General features: G+C 51.0%; 8 protein-coding genes across 8 annotated transcripts; 6 read left to right on the top strand and 2 right to left on the bottom strand.

The window, feature by feature from the left end:
- Positions 1–41: 41 nt before the first annotated feature.
- Positions 42–1838, top strand: BGZ61DRAFT_534727 (cytochrome P450 monooxygenase-like protein; the record flags this gene model as incomplete). Its single annotated transcript, XM_046254185.1, has 6 exons — positions 42–116; positions 170–282; positions 331–700; positions 756–828; positions 875–1422; positions 1482–1838. 6 exons carry the CDS (start codon positions 42–44, stop codon positions 1836–1838), a joined length of 1536 nt encoding a protein of 511 aa, XP_046101966.1.
- On the top strand, positions 1828–2516 carry BGZ61DRAFT_455567 (uncharacterized protein). Its single transcript, XM_046246395.1, has one exon. It carries the CDS (start codon positions 2170–2172, stop codon positions 2470–2472), a length of 303 nt encoding a protein of 100 aa, XP_046101965.1. The 5' UTR covers positions 1828–2169; the 3' UTR covers positions 2473–2516.
- A 335-nt stretch (positions 2517–2851) lies between these two features.
- Positions 2852–3877, top strand: BGZ61DRAFT_59681 (acyl-CoA N-acyltransferase). The gene is made up of 2 exons (XM_046256892.1): positions 2852–3439; positions 3506–3877. The coding sequence occupies exons 1-2, from the start codon at positions 3034–3036 to the stop codon at positions 3817–3819; spliced, it is 720 nt and encodes a 239-aa protein (XP_046101964.1). The 5' UTR covers positions 2852–3033; the 3' UTR covers positions 3820–3877.
- A 766-nt stretch (positions 3878–4643) lies between these two features.
- On the top strand, positions 4644–6552 carry BGZ61DRAFT_507586 (uncharacterized protein; the record flags this gene model as incomplete). Its single annotated transcript, XM_046251917.1, has 4 exons — positions 4644–5314; positions 5384–5488; positions 5560–5927; positions 6003–6552. Exons 1-4 carry the CDS (start codon positions 5144–5146, stop codon positions 6550–6552), a joined length of 1194 nt encoding a protein of 397 aa, XP_046101963.1. The 5' UTR covers positions 4644–5143.
- A 1285-nt stretch (positions 6553–7837) lies between these two features.
- On the top strand, positions 7838–9560 carry BGZ61DRAFT_357194 (amino acid/polyamine transporter I; the record flags this gene model as incomplete). Its single annotated transcript, XM_046240857.1, has 3 exons — positions 7838–7975; positions 8029–8694; positions 8745–9560. The coding sequence occupies 3 exons, from the start codon at positions 7838–7840 to the stop codon at positions 9558–9560; spliced, it is 1620 nt and encodes a 539-aa protein (XP_046101962.1).
- A 453-nt stretch (positions 9561–10013) lies between these two features.
- On the bottom strand, positions 10014–12130 carry BGZ61DRAFT_424268 (thiamine pyrophosphate enzyme, N-terminal TPP binding domain-containing protein; the record flags this gene model as incomplete). The annotated part of the gene is made up of 5 exons (XM_046243598.1): positions 12000–12130; positions 11908–11947; positions 11539–11858; positions 10348–11489; positions 10014–10270 (listed from the first exon to the last, which is right to left on the bottom strand). Coding segments are annotated over exons 1-5 (1761 nt in total). The 5' UTR covers positions 12002–12130.
- Positions 12131–12696: 566 nt separating this feature from the next.
- BGZ61DRAFT_357049 (D-lactate dehydrogenase mitochondrial precursor) lies at positions 12697–14645 on the bottom strand (the record flags this gene model as incomplete). The annotated part of the gene is made up of 9 exons (XM_046240843.1): positions 12697–12852; positions 12906–13081; positions 13135–13648; positions 13709–13814; positions 13859–13893; positions 13943–14039; positions 14094–14202; positions 14273–14465; positions 14559–14645. The coding sequence occupies 9 exons, from the start codon at positions 14643–14645 to the stop codon at positions 12697–12699; spliced, it is 1473 nt and encodes a 490-aa protein (XP_046101960.1).
- Positions 14646–15183: 538 nt separating this feature from the next.
- On the top strand, positions 15184–17953 carry BGZ61DRAFT_519659 (fungal-specific transcription factor domain-containing protein; the record flags this gene model as incomplete). Its single annotated transcript, XM_046252414.1, has 6 exons — positions 15184–15407; positions 15457–16548; positions 16593–17000; positions 17052–17308; positions 17356–17556; positions 17619–17953. 6 exons carry the CDS (start codon positions 15184–15186, stop codon positions 17903–17905), a joined length of 2469 nt encoding a protein of 822 aa, XP_046101959.1. The 3' UTR covers positions 17906–17953.
- Position 17954: the final 1 nt, after the last annotated feature.

The raw sequence follows: 17954 nt of genomic DNA, 5'->3' as shown, positions 1-17954 counted from the left end.
TGGTTTTTGAAAGAACCATTTACTCCCATCCAATCGTGACAATGATGGACAAGATTCCCAGCAATTTATCCACAGCCCAGAAGTTAGGGGTCATATCAGTATCTTCCATTGGCCTCGTGAGTATTTGTTGCTGGTAACTTTTTAGGATGTGATTAAACTAACCATACAGCTCACGGCATACATCTGCTTCTATGTGGTCTACAACTACTACTTCCATCCTCTAGCCAAGTACCCGGGTCCCAAACTCGCAGCCGTTTCGCAGCTATGGCACGCGAAGCATTGGTAAAATATCTCGTACCTATTAAACCCCACTAGCTAACATGCCGTCAGGATGGGAGGAAGGTGGGCCTATGACTTGCTCGATCTGTCCAAGAAGTATGGAGATGTTATCCGGATCGCCCCCAACGAGCTCCTCTTCACTACTGTCGAGGCGTTCGAGGACTTGTATGGCCACGCAAACAACAAGAGAGGCAGAAAGGTCTTTCTCAAGTCCGAGTTCTACGACAACCCTGACGAGATGTCACCTCTCGGTGCGGAGCGAGATGCCGTGAGGCATAGTGAGACCAGGAAGCTGCTTGCTCATTCCTTTAGCGAGACTGCCCTTTCGGAGCAGGTGACCATGATTCAAGAGCATATCAACTTGTTCATGAAGCAGGTTGGGAAATATGGTCATCAAAAGGAAGGCATTGATGTTGATGAGGTAAACGCCGAGACTGTTCTTAATAAATTGGGACTGAGTATCTGACATCAATTAGTGGTTCAATTGGTTAACTTTCGACATTATCGGAGATCTTGCGTTTGGCGAATCTTTCCATGCCGTCGAGACAGGTCAGTCTCCCCAGTGAGTGTTACAGCAAACTAACCAAGTCGGCAGCCAAAACAAACCCACAAATCACCATGCTTGTCAACATTCTGTACACCGGCTCACTGTTCAGCATCTTCCGCCGCATGCCTTACCTGTTACCTCTCGCGCCATTTATGCTGCCCATCTCAAAGCTTAAGAAGGAGCGAGAAGAACACATCGAATTCTCACGGACGCTCATGCGAAAGCGCATTGAGAAGGGCAACAACCGTGCCGACTTCTTCGGCCATCTGCTGACCAGCAACGAGAAGCAGCCTTCCGAAGAGTTCCTGCGAACAAACGCCAGCTCGCTGCTCATTGCCGGTTCGGAAACAACCGCGACGACTCTCGCGGGCGTGACGTATTTTGTTTTGGAAAGACCGGAGTGCCTGCGTGCCCTTCAGCAGGAGGTCAGAACGGCATTCAAGAGCATCGAGGAAATTGACCACGTCAGCACCCGCGACCTTCCATATCTCGGCGCCATCGTGAAAGAAGGCCTCAGGATTTTTATCCCGCTTCCTATCAACGTTCCCCGCGTCAGCCCAGGCGCTGTCGTCGATGGCAATTATATTCCCAAAGGGGTATGTTTTCCTTGCTTCTTGGACGTAGGATGGAGTAACTGAGTATCGTATTACCATAGACCATCGTATCTGGACACCAATTTACTCTAGGACACAGCTCACGCTACTTTGCCGACCCAGAGGGTTTCCACCCCGAGCGTTGGCTCCCTACTGACCACAGTCTGTACAACCCCCGTTACGCCAGTGACACGCTCAAAGCATCCCAGCCGTTCCTCATCGGGCCACGCACTTGCTTAGGAAAGAACCTCGCCTACATGGAGATGCGAATTATCCTGGCGAAGTTGGTATTTCTGTTTAACTGGGAGGCAATGCAAAGTCTTGGGCCAGGACGGGAAGTCGACTGGGCTAGGGATTGCAAGACTCAGTTTTTGTGGGCAAAGCCGCGCTTCAACGTTAGATATGTCCCGAGAGCCTAGTTTTAGGCCCCTTACACTCTTGTTCACATATTATCGTGGTATGGGATCAGCATGCGAATTTTAACCCTGTTTACAACCGTCAAGTATTGCCATTAACTTTACGTGGTATTAACATCTTGTTCTAAATTGTAACGTCCTGGCTGTTGAAAAGCAGCTTTATTCAGTCAATGCTGCGTTGACAGTGCATGTGACGATGAACTGCTACCTCGCTGGGTCAAAGGGCCGCAATTACGTCTGATAACAAACGAGATTACGGAATTTGTGGTGAGTATCGGAGGTCTCTTCCTGGCAGTAGCAGAGCGTAGTATTGGCAGCTGAGCTCTCGCTGTCGATGTTGTATAGGGTATCCTTCCTGGTGGGACCGTTCTCATTGTGGAGCGTGTCGATTCTTTCTGAACGTGCTCCTTCGATTTCCCGGTATCCGTACACGATCCGAGGACCCAAATGCAAGGGTAAGCCGTCACCCATCTCAGATCCTATCATGTCCCTCCGGGTCCCGTCAGGCCCAGGACTGGCTCCTGCCACCCCTGAGTACTGGGTGGAGATGGTTCGTGACAGAGAATATCATCGCATGTACGGAACTCGCGTAAATCAGTCGCCAACCGGGATGCCGGCGTTTTTGCATGTCCGCTGAACTGTACAACGCTCGATAAAAAGCAAATGTTTAGCTGATGCTATCCTCGGGGATAAGAATTGACCACATCCCGGTTAGTCTAGTCGCTATCCCCAACCTGACGTACGGAGGAATTATCCTTGACAAGTTTGCGAGGGACAAGGCCGCGTTAACCGGCTGAATACAATGTGGATTCGATTAGGCCTCGGATCGCTTCCCCGGCGCCGAAGATGGCGACATTTTGCCCTTGCTCGCCCGCCCGTTAGGTAGATATTTGCGAAAGCATCCCTGTATGGGATGGGACGATGTAACCTGCGCCCTTGTCCCGCCAACACTGATTAGGTTGACTTGCACATGGGTGCCAAACTCTCACATAACTGGATCTTTGTGAAGGATGGCGAACTAGGCCTCAAATTGGTTGGATCCCATGCATTAAAGTGGGTGGAGCTGCGCCAAGAGCAGGCATTCCCAGTGCGCCATTACAGCCACTGCTATTTCTCTTTCTCTCGGCCTCTCCCGAGTTGATGAGTCTGGTTCAAGCTTTCCTACCACTTTCGCCATCAACATTCGTCTTTTCTCGTCATGCCGTTCACATTGGTTGAGGTAGCTTCGGCTACCGACTTTCTCGACGTCATGGAATGCCTGTGGATCTCCTACGAGAATCCTGCCCAAAGCTTCTTCCGCATGTTTTGTCCCATCCGCGGTGACGGACCTTCAGCCCGTATTGATTCTCTCAGGGAGTCTGCCAGCCGCATGTGGGGGGAGCACGAATCGGATCCAGCGAGCTACTGGCGCAAGGTTGTTGATGACAACGGCACGATTGTAGGAGCTTGCCTGTGGAAGATTTACCCAGCCAACCCGTTTGAGAAGCCCGATGACCATTCCGAGATTTACTGGTATCCGGAAGGGGAGGCGCGCGAGTACGTCAGCAAGTGCTTAGAGGCAATGGAGGCGCCAAGGGAGAGGATGGGGGCGAGGCCGCAGGTTTGTAAGTCAACGACGGAAGCATGATTGGACCTCAGCCGTTGCGGATGGAATATGCTAATGCTGCAAGTCCTTAACATCATCTTCACACACCCCGACTACCGGCGCCAAGGTGTGGCGGATATGATGTTGACATGGGGGAAGCGAAAAGCCGATGAGATGGGCGTCGAGATGTGGCTGGACGCCACCGAATATGGCGTTCCAGTTTACAAGAAACATGGTTTCGTTGTCGTCAACGAGAACAAACTGCAACCCACCAAAGAGACCCCGGGAGAGGCGTGGAAGAAGATTGAGCAGGAGCTGCAGCCCATCACCTTTTGGGATATGTGGCGGCCTATCGGCGGGCACTACGAGGAGGGAAAGACTGTGAAGCCTTGGGAGTGAGCAGTACATTAGTGTGTCGTCAGAATTCATTAACATGTACAGTTCGTATGTGGTCTTTATGCATGCTGAGGTGTGCTTGCACAGGTCTTGCCATGTCCGTATCGGGTTACGGTACTCACCACGGAGGACTGTGACAATCACATCCATCAGCCGCCGCGGAACGGCCCCGTTCGGTCCCCGCGGAACCGGTTGACCTTGTCACCACTCTTGAAATCTCCGACAAAGTCATTGTAATCCATACAAGCCTCTGACAACCGTTTTCTCCCTGGCACGGCGGCTGCAAGGTACGGGGGTCATACGCGGACGCCACGCCGCAGGAATGCTGGACGGTCTCAGGCCGGGGCAGAGAATCCTTCGAAAGGGTTGGCAACAGAAAAAATGATAGCTGCTGGGATATGTGCATGAAGCACCTTATGGAAGTGATATATCACAAAGAGTTACATAATGACAAAGCCAGCAATCCCTAAATCAACCACGTGCTGCGTATTACCGCGAAGTCTCTATGCAGCATATTGAATAGGATCATCGAACTGACCGACCTGCTTTTTATAGATCTAGGACGAGCTTTAACGGCTGTGGTGTTTTGATCTTGGTTTGGCAATATGTGTGGAAGGGGAGGTCTGTAACGTCGTTTCTCTCGTCTAGAAAATCCTGCAAGCCACAGTGTCATATCACACCATTAATCTTCGTTGTCAACCAACAGCCAAGAGGTGGGGTTGCATTTTCTCCTGCATGCTGCAGGGGGGACGATTGGCCTCGGAAGGATCGGGAGCAACCCTCTCGCCAGTGTAGGTTTATTCGTATTTTTCCACTAGCGAACTAATCCTCACATGGGCTGTGCCAACACCCGAATCCTTTTATCTTCACACCTCGTTGGATGGCCCAGCAAGCGAGTGAATATCAAGAACCCGTGGGGCCGCGTGTCTCAAATGAGCAGGTGGCTGTTGGTTGACAAGGGCAACTCGGCCATGCAAAACGGCCATGCAACACGACCAGGTTTATGATATAGGTGTACGAAGTACTTCCTGTGACGGGCCGTAATGGCGCAACCCATCGACTGGGCCAAAGCAATTCTCGATACCTGTAAGCAGGAGACAACATGCCCGGGAACCCTCTCTTGGGGATTCGGGAACGGAGAGCGAAAATGTCTCAGGGTGATTGACGGTAACCACACAACCTGGTCCAAGTAAGTCGGCTATCTGTCTTCATTTTCCTTTCTTCCCCAGCACGCCGCGCGAGCTCGTCAAACACATCTTTCAGCTTTTTCGACGGTTCCTCGTCGCAGTATGTCACTGCAGCCGTGCCGATCGCCACGTTGCCCATCATGAGCTCCCCGCAGAGGATCATCACAGATACTGACAAGGCCCCACTGGTCGAGGTCTTGTCAATGATGTTCCTCGTCATTTCTGTCCTTGCCTGCTTCGTCCGCTCAGGAACGAAGATTCACATGGTGAAAGCCCTCAAAATTGATGATATTCTGGCAGTTGCCGCCGCGGTAAGTTGTGAACAACGCCAGCACAATTTGACTTGTACCCGACGTCCCTTGACTCATACCGCCGTGTAGGTCTTTTCCATCGGCCAGTCCATCGCTGTGTTTATAGCTTGCGAACATGGATTGGGAACGCCTTTTAGTACACTGAGCTCGAGCAAAAAGGAGACTTTCTTCAAGGTATGTCACTTCAACAGTAAGCTGTACACTCGTGGACAGGAACGCTGATTCAGTATGCGATGTGACTGTAGAGCCAGTATGCCGCCAACGCCATGTTCATCGCCTCTCTGCTCTGTTCCAAACTGTCAGGCACCATGGGGCTTCGCATGATGAGTCGGCGCGGTCAAGAGAGGCCCCTCTTGGTGTTCGAGATCATCGTCGGTCTCTGGGGACTGAGTGCGTTCGTCGTCAGCTTCTTCCAGTGCCAACTACCGAGGCCATGGGATTATTCTGACAGCACTCGATGCATCAACTTCACTTCCTTCTGGACGTACTATTCCGTCGCAAACATCGTTACTGATATTGCCATTGTCGCCATCATGACCGACAACGCTCGAAGAATTCAGACCTCGTGGTCCAAGAGAATTCTGGTCATTTGTGTCTTTGGCAGCCGCATTTTGTACGTAACTATTATTACATTACCATCCAGCAGTTTGTTCATCGCGTGGGCTTGAGAGCTAACCAACATGGACAGCGTTGTGCCCGCCGTCGCCGTTCAAATCTATTACTCCAACAAGGCCTTTGCGTCCGACGATCTCTCCTTCTCCCTGTGGGAAGCCTCCATTACCATTCAGCTGGTACAGTGTCTCGCCATCTTTACCGTTTGCGTTCCCAACCTCAAGCCATTCCTCGACAGCCTCGAGTCAGGCCAGATCCGCATTGATGATTTGCGTCGGCAAGGCAAATCTAGCAGCAACGGCTACCCAACGTATAGGCCAGGAGCCCATTCCGGATACAAGTCGGCACAGCATAGCGGTCTTGGCTCCAGGTCACGGCCGCATGATACGATCGACGAACCCATTACCACGATCTCGCAGCATAGTCAGCACAGCAATGTGCATGAACTGGTTGACATGAGCAAGTCCACGAAACGGGGAGTCGCCCTGACAACCGATGGGCAAAAGAAGTCTTGGGACAGTCAAAGTCACCAAAGTCACTCAAGTCAAACAATCCTGGTGCACCAAACGTGGCAAGTAGACGTTCAGAGCATGCACGGCAGCAAAGTCCCTCGGGAGGAAATATAATATTGAGAATCTGTTGTGTTCTGCTTCCTTGTCATCTCAATTTGCGGCGTTAGTTATCTGGAACATAGACACGTTGTGATTATCGAGTCACTGCGGACAAAAGATGTACACGCATCTGTCCCTTTGCATGAATGCAGTGGTTACACGCTACGAGTACAAGAAGGGCTAGTGTCTCATGAATAAAAGTACAGAATAAATAAAATAGACAAGAAAAGAGAAAAGAAGTGGGGGAACGAGAGGTTCTCGGCACCCCCCGGAATGGATCCTTGCAAGAGCTGGGGTGATCCGCGTACTCGGCCCCATTCGAAATGGCGCGACAGGGACCAAGGTTCCTTTGCACTGTCATTTATGACCATGACCAACAGCCAAAAGCACGACCGATGATGTTGTGGCGATGGTAACCGAGCCAGGGCTGTTGGTCGATACGGACGCGTGTACTACGTAGTAGGCAATCTGCTCCCGGTAGTGTGTTTCTGGTCGAGGCACACCTGGTAGATGGAAGGGGCCATGCATGAATTCCTGTGCTGTAACGGCGAGGTAACTGTGACGGCAGCTTCTTTGCTTTTGCTGAGGTGGTCGTAAGTTGTCCCTGGGCCTGTTGACCTGGATGAGCATCCTCGTTGTAAGGTGTACTGGCGACAGCCCGGTCTTGTCAGCATTCGAACAGGGACCGGCAGGACGACTCAAGATAAAGACTACTCGGGATACAACTCGTTATCTCAACGCTCCCTCATTCCGCGTCCCTATCCCTGGAGGCCAACAAGCCCGGGAATCACCTCACCACCATCTCGACCGGGTGGCTGGAAGCCGGCAGCTCCCCTTGGTCCTAGCAAGCGGCCAAGACCAAAAAGACCCGAACTCTGCCTCCGTCGAACATGTGTGCCATGGCCAACATGCAGAACGTGCAGGGGAGGGAGCAGGGAGGGTGTGGATATGCCGGGGGAGGGGCGGTCGGTCCGCTAACCGAATCAACGGGCGAGGACAGTTACATTCCGCCCGTCAGTATGTACTCTGTAGTACTACACCCCATACGGAGTACTCCTTTGAGAACTGTTGGTCTTAAAAGGATTGCGGGAAACGTGGTCCCCTTTCGTTGCTCTTCCTGCACCTAATCATGCATGCGTCTCTGCAGATCCAGTGACTTTCTGCTTGAACTTGCTTTGCCGTTTAAACCGTGCATCCCCTTCTGTCACTCTTTGCTCCGCACTTGTCTTGTCATTGACAGTCTCCCCTTAGCTCTTCTGTCTGGGCTGTGACAATGAGTAGCTTCACCAGCAGCCATGAGATGGGCAACGTGCCCGCGGCCAAGGGCAATGAGTCTCGCGTCGTGGCCGAGGTTGGACCCCATTCCGAAGGCGGCTCTGACAGCGACCATGGTGACAAAGATCAACTGGCGCGATTGGGAAAGAAGCAAGTCCTTAGGGTAAGTCAGAATACATGACGATTTCCGGCGCGCCTCACTGACACATCTCGCAGCGCAACTTTGGCTTCATGTCGATTCTCGGTTTCAGCTGCACCATTCTTATCACTTGGGAAGCCGTCACGGTGCTCTTCGCCCAAGGTCTCAACAACGGCGGCACTGCAGGTGTCCTCTACAGCTTCCTCTTCGTCTGGTTCGGCAACTTCAGCGTCTTCACCACCATGAGCGAGCTGGTCTCCATGGCGCCCACGTCCGGCGGACAATACCACTGGGTCGCGATGCTGGCGCCTCGATCTTGCGCCAAGTTCTTGAGCTATGTTACTGGATGGTTGACTGTCGGCGGCTGGCAAGGCTCTGTCTCGTCCAGTGCTCTCCTCACTGGCAACATGATTCTTGGTATGGCTACAATGAACAACGCTAGCTTTGAGCCGAAGCTGTGGCAGGGCACTCTGCTCTTTTGGGTCATCCTTCTATTCGCCGTCTTCATCAACACTCTTGTCAGCTCTGCGCTGCCCAAGTTCGAAGGCCTCATCCTGATCCTACACATTCTTGGCTTCTTCGCCATTCTCATTCCTCTCGTTACTCTCGGGCCGCACGGCGACGCCAAGGAGATCTTTACGACATGGGTCAACAATGGTGGCTGGTCGACTCAAGGAATATCCTTCATGGTCGGCATGATGGGCAACGCTTTTGCGTTTGTCGGTACCGATGCCGCATTCCACGTAAGTTTTCCCTCTGCACTCTGAATTGGTACTTGCTCACACAATGGCAGATGTCCGAGGAAACCGTCAACCCCAGTGTTGTGGTCCCCCGATCGATCCTACTGAGTCTCATCATCAACGGCACTTGCGGTTTCGCCATGCTTATCGCCATGGTATTTTGTATGGGCAACTTCGACGACGCTGCTGCCTCCGCTCCGGGTGCTCTGGGATTCCCTCATATGTACATCTTCCAGCAGGCCACCAACTCGACTGGCGGTGCTACCGTCATGGCTGCCATCATCATGATTCTGGGTGCTTGTGCGACTGTCGGCATGCTTGCCTCAACTTCCCGGGTTTTCTGGTCATTTGCCCGTGACCGTGGTCTTCCTTTCTGGGGGGTCCTCTCAAGGGTCGACGGCCGCACTACGGTTCCCGTCTGGGCTATTGCCTTCACCTCCGTCATTGCAATTCTTCTGTCGTTCATCAACATTGGTTCTCCCGTCGCCTTCCAAAACGTCACTTCACTCTCCATTTCCTGCCTTTACGCTTCATACCTCATTGCCGCGGTACTTCTCCTTTACCGTCGAATGACCAAGGGCTTCGCTCTTCCTGATTCAGATCTGCCAGCCCTCGCCAATACTGCTGGTGCCGAACTTGTCTGGGGTCCATTCCACCTTCCTGGTATTTTTGGTATTGCAAACAATGTCCTCACCATTTGCTACCTGATTACCGTTGGCTTCTTCAGCTTCTGGCCTCCAGTTCTAAACCCATCCGTCGACATGATGAACTACAGCGTTGTGGTGACGGGTGGTCTCGTTATCTTTAGCGTCCTCTATTACGTGTTGTGGGCCAGGAAGGAGTATAATGGACCTCTGGTTGAGAGGTAAATAATGAACAGAGCAATAAGGATGCTTGGGTGTGTCTCAGTTATCATCTCAGGATTGCCACAGAGAATGGCTGTGTAGATATCAGGCTACAGCTAAAAGTGTTTATACTGAACCGTGAGTAAATATATTAATACTATTAATTAAAGCGTCAGGGTGGCGATTCTTCGCGTCTCTAATATCTTGAGCCATTGCCTATGCTTGTGAGCTATCCCAGGACAACAATATACACGCGCCGCAACATTATCGGGGTTTAATCTCTAAATATTTATATTGGAGTGAAACAATTGAACTCATTTATCGTATTGCCTCGTTGACCATCAAGGGATTATCCCGATCCGAAGTTGCTACGAAAAGCAAACATGCATCCACTTTGCTGTCCCTTGCAAGCGCTCATATAAAATTCTACATCTTCCAGTAAAGCATCTTATTCGTAAGCTACCTAAGGAATCTGGCTTACGGAACACTGACAGCAATATCAATAACTGCCGAGGTCCCCGATTGGACTGATCGAATCGCCTCTTCAAGCGAAGACTGCAGCTGGTCCGCAAGTTTGACCCTGGCTCCAAATATTTGGCCATCTGTTGCTGCCTTTGCAATCTCGGAGTAATTCGGTGAGGGATCGAAGGATATGTTCAGCTCAGAGTTCGAAACCTTGGACGCTGGGCCGTCAGGGTGAACCAGCAGCATTGATCTTCGGGGAGCATTCCATCCTGTAGGCAGCCAAGTCAGTCAAACGGCATACAAATGGAATGAACTGAAAAGCTCATTGAGGCGAATCTCCAAATACCTGTGTTATTCAAGACCACTGTGAGGACAGGAATCTTGTATCTGCTTGAGATCCAGTACACACTGGCGGGAACACTGAAAAGAAAGCTGCCGTCGCCCACAATTTGTACTACGATTCTCTTCTCGTTTTGTGGCAGGGCAGCGTCTTCAGCATCGACGGCAAGCTTGATTCCAAGTGCACCACCACCACTCCAGCCCAAACCGCCGCCACCGCAATTGATCCACTGTCCAGGTTGTATAGCACGAATTTGCTCCGCAACGGTGATGGTGTTTGTGACAGCCTCCACGGCAAATATTGTGTTCTGCGGCAGCATCTTGCGCAGCATTGAACAAACATAAGCAGTGTTCATTGAACCGGTTTCAGTTGCCTCGGGCTTAGCGTCAAGCGACTTGATCAATTTTGAATGAGATTGCTGCAAGAAGACCCATCGGTTTTCGAATTCTGAATCAGCCAAACGCTTCGCCAATTCGGAGGAAGACTTCAGGTACGCAACAATTTGGGCCAACGCAGTGCCAGCATCTGCACGATATCTCGTCTCCGCGCTGATGTATGAAACAAGCATAGTCTGCTTCAGAGGATCGACATCCAAGTGGAAGACCTTGGCGGAAGACTTAGGCAAACACTGCGTGTTTATCCATGGGACGTCGCAGTCGACCACCAGCAGTACATCTGCCGTTCGTATACTGTCATCAGCTCCGTACTTCATCCCAAGCCACCCCGGGTGGTCTGCTGGGAAACACATGTCGGAACCCCCTGTGTCCAGCACACGCAGGCCTTTCACGGTATTAGCAAGGTCTAGCAGAGCCGCCACGGCAGCATGATTTCTGCCGCTGTAGCCCGTCACCACAAGAGGTTCTTGAGCTTCCACCAGTGCCTGGGCAATTTCGGCGACAGCATTTGGAGGGAGGGCCGAGGGCCCGATACCGTGCCAGTGTGCAGGGTTGATGCTGTATGGTTGGATAATTTCCTCCATGACTTCGCGGGCACCCATCAAGTACACTGGTCCTTTCGGATCACTCGTGGCAAATTGCAAAGCCCTTCGGACCATTTGTTTGACGTTCTTACCAGTCTTGATCTCGCCAACATACCGGCAGTACTGGGCGACGATCTGCTTTTGGTCTGGAACGTCTTGCATCCAGTGGCTATGCTCGAATCAGCCCCGGTACATCAGAAGGTGAATTGACATCTCACATGAACTCTGTACGAGAGCCAGTCATTTCTCCCTCTATAGTGTATGGCGAGAGCCCGGCAAAAATCAGCACAGGCGCTCTTCCCATGCACGCGTTGTGAATAGCAGCAGCCATTCCTGACGTGCCCACATCTACGTGCACAATGACGCATTGGGCCTCGTTGCTTTTTCGAGCATATCCATCGGCCATGGACAGAGCCACCATTTCATTGGGGCATGTGATGATACGGGGGAAGTTTGGCGTGTCACGACCCTTGACCATGGCCTCCAGGATGCTCGGGTGGTCAGAGCCAAGGTTGACGAAGCAGTTCTTGACTCCTGCCTACACGGTGTCAATGGAAGAATGTTCGACAGGGGCGGAATGCACCGACCTCTATCAAGGCCTCGAAAAAGGCAAACGACGTGGTGTACCTATCATAATTAGCAAACGCGTTACCTCAGGAGCCTCAGCAAATTTACGCACATGGCTGTGATTTCGGGAGGATGAGTATGCGGGAGTGGTGTCTAACCTCCTAAGAGCATGAGCCGTATAACGCATATTATCTTATAGTCAATTGATCCCGGGACATTACCGAACTCATCCAGAAATAAGAGGGGAATGAACTGTTGTCTAACGAATTACATGACGGTCAATCTATCGTGGCGTGTATTGAGCCCGGAAGTGACCCGAAGTGGAGTCGACGATGTCAGTGGGTCTGGGAATTTCCCGAGTTGTCACTTGCGAAATGGCAAATCAAGTCGGCAAGCGTCTCAAGAGCTAGCCTCCAATCACGCCAGAGCTAATGACAGGAATCAATCACAGCCACGAAATCATGCCAGCGGTGAAATTGGAAATCGAATATTTCTTTATTGTGTCCATTTTGCATTGTGTATTATGAAATGTTTGTTCGTGATGTGGTAGGCAAGGCTCACTTGTTACATCCTCACAGCCCAATCCCATATACTCGCACAATGTCTAGAGTAGAAGATGGTATATCAAGCCTACGAGAGCATGTTACAAAATTTCACGACACCTACGTCTCAAGGATAGAAACCAACGTTCAATAATCCAAGGCAAATCCTATTGCTTGCGTATCTAGCTAACGACAGTAATTTCGTACGCAGTCCCCAACGACATTCGTAGCATCTCCATGATAGAATCGCGTATAAGACTCAACATCTCACGACGATTTAACCTCCGGGTCGAAGATCTTGCCTGGATTCATCAACCAGTGCGGGTCTAGACTCTTCTTGATAGCCCTCATGACTTGGATGGGTGCGTCTCCCAGTTCCTTCTGAAGGCAGTCCTTCTTTCCAAGGCCAACACCATGTTCACCCTATCATCATCTTTAGTCAGTTTCCGGCAACTCCAACCGGGCTGTGGTCTTACTGTGCATGTTCCCTCCATCTCAAGAGCTCGATCCACCATCTTGTGGACACACTTCTCAACACTGGCGCGCTCTTTCGCGCCATCGAATAATATGGTTTCGTGGAAGTTTCCATCGCCAACGTGTCCAAGAATACTTCCAAACAGTCCGAGTCCATCAAGATCTATTTTTGACATTTCTAGGGGAAGGTTAATTTGATGAAATCTTGTCATGAAAAAGTTGAGCACTTACCAATTAGTTCGGCAACTCGGGACAGTGGCACAGCGACATCTGTCGACCATGCTTCGCCGCCGGACTCTCTAAGCGCAAGCATACTCCAGAGTGCTTCTTTTCTTGCAGACCAGAGGCGTTTCTGCTTTTCTGGATCATTCTCAAACTGGAAGTCCACAATGTCATATCCCTTTGCGATTTGCTGCACTTGGTGAATATTGTCTGCTACGCCGGCTTTTGTGCCACTGAATTTGAAAAACAGCGTCGGTTTTTCGGTCCACTTCCTCCCTGTGGCACCTGCTCGGTTGATGACGTTCATCTGGACGTCATCCAAAATCTCCACTGCACCCACCATGATGCCCTTGTGAATGACATCAACGGCCATGCTGGCAGCATCCTTGATCGTCTGGAAGGCGATGACTGCTACTCCGTTTTCTTCAGGAATGGTGGCGAGTTTCAGGGTTGCTTCCGTAACCAACCCTAACGTCCCTTCAGAGCCGACGAAGAGCGAATTGAGATTGTAGCCTGCAGAGGACTTTCTGTTGTTTGTTAGCACCAATCAAACGAATATTCCCACATAATTCTCCCTGCGCACTTGCCTAGGTCTTCTACGGGTTTTGAGAATCGTTCCATCACTCAACACAACTGTGAGGTTAACCACCCAGTCTTTCATGGTGCCATACCGCACAGCATTTGTTCCACTTTGAAGTCAGCCAACCATACGTTACTAACGCAAGAAACATACCTGCAATTTGTTCCTACCATGCCCCCAATTTGCGCCTGTCTTATATTAGTACAATCTTTGGAATTGCAAGACTCTCGCTCTTACCGACGGTCCTGGGTCCATGGGGAAGAAAAGGCCACTGTCCTTGATCTTTTCGTTCAACTCGGCCCAAGGCACGGAGGGCTGGACTTGAATATTCATGCTAAGCCGCGTTAAATCATGAATGTTATGAGAACCTGTGGTCGTATTCGCCTACTCTTCTCTTTGAAACTCCAATATCTTGTTCATTTCCATAAAGTCGATACTGATTCCCCCAAAGGGAGCTGAGAAATGGCCTTCCACACTGGATCCGCCAGAATAAGGGACTAGTTTAATATTAAATCGAATGGAAACTCAACAATCTCGTGACTACAGCCGGGTATTGGAAAGACTCACTCATTGGAACGCGGTATTTGGTGCAGATTTTAGCAATTACTGACACTTGCTCTGTTGAAGTTGGAAAAACCACTGCTACCGGCAGACTGTCGATGTTGATACTAGACCATTCTGAATATCCATGAGCCTTTAGAATCTCATCTTCTGTGCTGATGCTGTCCTCTCCGAGAAGGTTTCGAAGCTCGTCAACAGCCTATCACCGTGCAAGTTAATATTTGTTGCGTTGCAGGGTAGAAATAGGACAAACCGCTAGGCTGAGGCTTGGTTGTGACGGGGATAAACTTACGCGTTCCATTTCAGCCCTCGTCGCGTACACCGGCTGAGAGTTACGTGTGATTTTTTGGTCTTGAACAGACTGTCCATTTCGGCCCATCATCCATCCGACAAGGCCAGTCGTTGTAGCTGATAGCAGCAATAGCAGTGTGCGTAGGGTAGATCCATTTTGAGGCGATGGGCTTTGCAGTGTTACCCCTCCTTTGGAGGTCGCATAGCTGCGCCGAGATTCCCATCTAAGACAGGTATTCGCACTGCGCGTCCATGTATTTCGGGGAGCGGATGCGTAACTAGGCCTGGCGGCGATCAAACCGGCAAAGCGTCCAACCTTCACGAACATGGTGTAAGAAATTTATCAATCTTGAAGTTGGTTTCCAAAACGCGTGAATGGTTTCAATCGCAAAGGTGGCCCAGTGAGTCCGACGCTGATATCGTAGGGACATGTCCGGGAAGTTCCCGGATCTCCAACCCCGTAGCGCATTTCGGGTGGTTCCCGAAGGCTCGGCAGTTCTCACACTCGGCTCAGTACAATGACTTTGCCGCGGAAGGCTAGAGGTCACGTGCTTGCCGACGATTCCACGGAAAGTATCCGGACAACACGGCTGCAATTGATCCCGACACTCTCTACGCTCAGCCCAATGCCGTCAGACGCAGAACACGACGAGGCTGCCTCTCCCGAGGACAATTACAGGCCTGCAAAGCGGAAGAGGATCGCACTAGCATGCCACAGCTGTAGAGAGCGCAAAGTCCGGTGCGACGGAAGCAAGCCGCTCTGTGGGCCGTGTGGCAAGCGGGGCGAAGATGCCTCGAACTGTAGCTACACGGTCCTCGCAAACAGCGCCAAGCGGGTCAGCGAGCAAGAGTAAATGGCTTTATTGAGTCCAGTTTGTATTTGACTGACTGATCAACAGATACATTGAATCTCTCCAGTCTCAGGTGCGAGACCTACAGCAGGTCATTACCGACCTAAGACAACATTCAGGGGCAGCCTGCAGTAGCCAAGGCCTGGGTCACGCCACCAATCCAGCTGCAGGGAACCGAACATCTGAAGGCATTAATCATGACGACCAAGGGCCAGCCACTACATCATCGGCTGGGGATACCATTTCACACGGGCAAAGTTCATTAGCGAATGATGACAATCCACCCCTCAGGCCAGAACATCATACATTCCCTCCAACGCTAGATGCAGGCAAGGAGCCAAGTGGTCCCAGCCCTATCAGTGCCATGGGAGCTACCATCGCCGTCCAGACCGAGCCACTCATTTCAAGAGGAAATGAGTTTTATGGGCAATCATCTGTCTTGTCCCTGCTGCGAGAGATTCCCCAGTCAGAGGGCCAACACACAGGTCAACATGCCCAAGCTAATCCAGCTGAGCGTCAACCGAATACACCTAGAGGACACTCCTCCGGTATTCGCTCAGCTGGGAGCAGTTTGGGCGCGATGCTGCAATCACAATATGCACTACCACCCCGCGAGATTGCGGACAATCTCATGCTCCTCTACTTCTCGCACGTACACGTACTTTACCCATTGATCCATTCCCTGGGTTTCCAGAGTCGATATGAAGCGCTCTGGACTCGAAGCGGATATCAAGATCCGCAAACTGATGACGGCCCCGACATTGGCCTCGGAAGTAGTGGATGCCCACGGCCTGTGTTTTTCTGCGCTCTCAATGCCATGCTTGCGCTGGGGTGCCAGTTCTCGGATCTGTCGCCGGAGGAAAAGGACGGGGCATGTGCCACGTTCTATGGCAGAATGAAAGATCTCCTGCACATTGAACTTCTCGATAATGGCACCGTCTCTCATGTGCAGGCCTTGCTTCTGGCGGGCCATTACTTGCTTTGCACCCAGTACCCAACTCGCTGCTACAACATTATCGGGCTTGCATGTCGCATGGCTGTCGGCCTTGGACTCCATGCGAATAAATGTTCCGAACGTCACTCATTCACCGAGATTGAGATCCGGCGTCGAGTATGGTACGGCTGTCTACAGATGGAAATGTAAGTACGAACTCCTTTTCAACGATGTTTACTGACCTTCACAGGACTGTAAGTATGACTCTGGGTCGTCCACCGTCAATGCGCATTATCAACGATGTGCCGCTCCCCAGTCCCATCGACGACGCGCATCTCCCCCTCCATGGAAATGGAAGCCATCAGCCAGAAGGGCCCTATTCCGTCAATCTCTTTACCGTTGAAAACATCAAACTTGCAAAGATCCTTGCCATCATCCTGGACCAGATATACCACCCAGCGTCGACAGAGCCTTCATTCAGAAGCCACCCGGTCTCGCATCCAAATCATCAAGACCTAAGCACAGTGATGCACCTTGATACCTTGCTGGAGGATTTCAAAAACTCACTACCTGATGAGATACACTGGGATCGTGTCGCAGAAATGTCTACAGAAACCTCATTGGTTATAAAACGCCAGTCCAATGTTCTCCACGCACGGTAAGTACACCTCAGGCTTTTATGTTATCGTACTTGACGGTTTCATGATAGATATCTCCACTTAAAGATCCTTCTTTACCGCCCAAACTTCTCCTGGTTCTGCTCGTCGACGCGCTCGGAACTGCAAAGGCGTGAGCACGTCGACTCATCCAATGCAACCCCGGGTCGTCCAAAGGAAAGCAAGTTAGCAATGGCCTTGCTAGCTCCATGCGCCGTGGCCTGCGTTGACGCAGCCTGTGATCTTGTCAGATTGCTGGAACGTGCCAAAAGTGAAGATGCCACTGCCGCATGGTGGTTCGGCTTATTCTGTACATCTCCCGTTCCATGATTAATACTTTCACTGACAAGTGCATAGATCTCATAACGTCCGGGACCATCCTTATTCTGGCGGAGTGCATACAGTCAAATAAACCACACTTTGACCAAGCACAACTAGACGCAGCGTGGGAGAGCTGTCTTAGGACCTTGAAACACATGGGTGACAGTCATTCCCGAGCTCAAGGCTATATACAATCGCTCAAGCTTTTACGAGAGCGCGCTCTATCAACGTATAGTAGTAAGTATCAAGACCCAAGGTAAGCGATACTGAGAAATGCTGATATCCTTCTTTTACTGCAGCTACTCGCGAACAATCCAGGCAACCTACGTCAGCGTCTCAGCACCGCCAGACTACAAACGCCGATACCATTCCACACTCTGTGCACCCACAATCTAGAAATCGGGTTAGTGAGATGGATGACAGAGGTGACGAAGAAGGAGTTGCTCTTGGTTGGGTGGACGACTTTGATGAGTTTGGAGTCACGCCTTTGCTCGAGAACTGGGAGGCCGGCCTTGAGAACATCATGATGCCTTCCAACATCGGAGGGGACTTTGGAATCGGATATCCTGGATCCAGCTTTTTATGAATTAGAGACCGAGGCGTCATTGAATCTCAAATGCATTTCACATTTAAAT

Source organism: Ilyonectria robusta, assembly GCF_021365365.1.
Source record: "Ilyonectria robusta strain PMI_751 chromosome Unknown BGZ61scaffold_15, whole genome shotgun sequence".
In the NCBI taxonomy this organism is placed as follows: Eukaryota; Fungi; Ascomycota; class Sordariomycetes; order Hypocreales; family Nectriaceae; genus Ilyonectria; species Ilyonectria robusta.
The sequence above is the reverse complement of the archived record's forward strand: the minus strand, read 5'-3'. Positions and strand labels throughout refer to the sequence as shown.

Excerpts from the sequence above, each read along its gene's own strand:
- BGZ61DRAFT_59681 (XM_046256892.1), top strand. The coding sequence starts at position 3,034 with ATGCCGTTCACATTGGTTGAGGTAGCTTCGGCTACCGACTTTCTCGAC. Across the intron at positions 3,440-3,505 it reads GGGGGCGAGGCCGCAGGTTT|TCCTTAACATCATCTTCACA; the intron begins GTAAGTCAACGA and ends TAATGCTGCAAG.
- BGZ61DRAFT_455567 (XM_046246395.1), top strand. The coding sequence starts at position 2,170 with ATGTTGTATAGGGTATCCTTCCTGGTGGGACCGTTCTCATTGTGGAGC.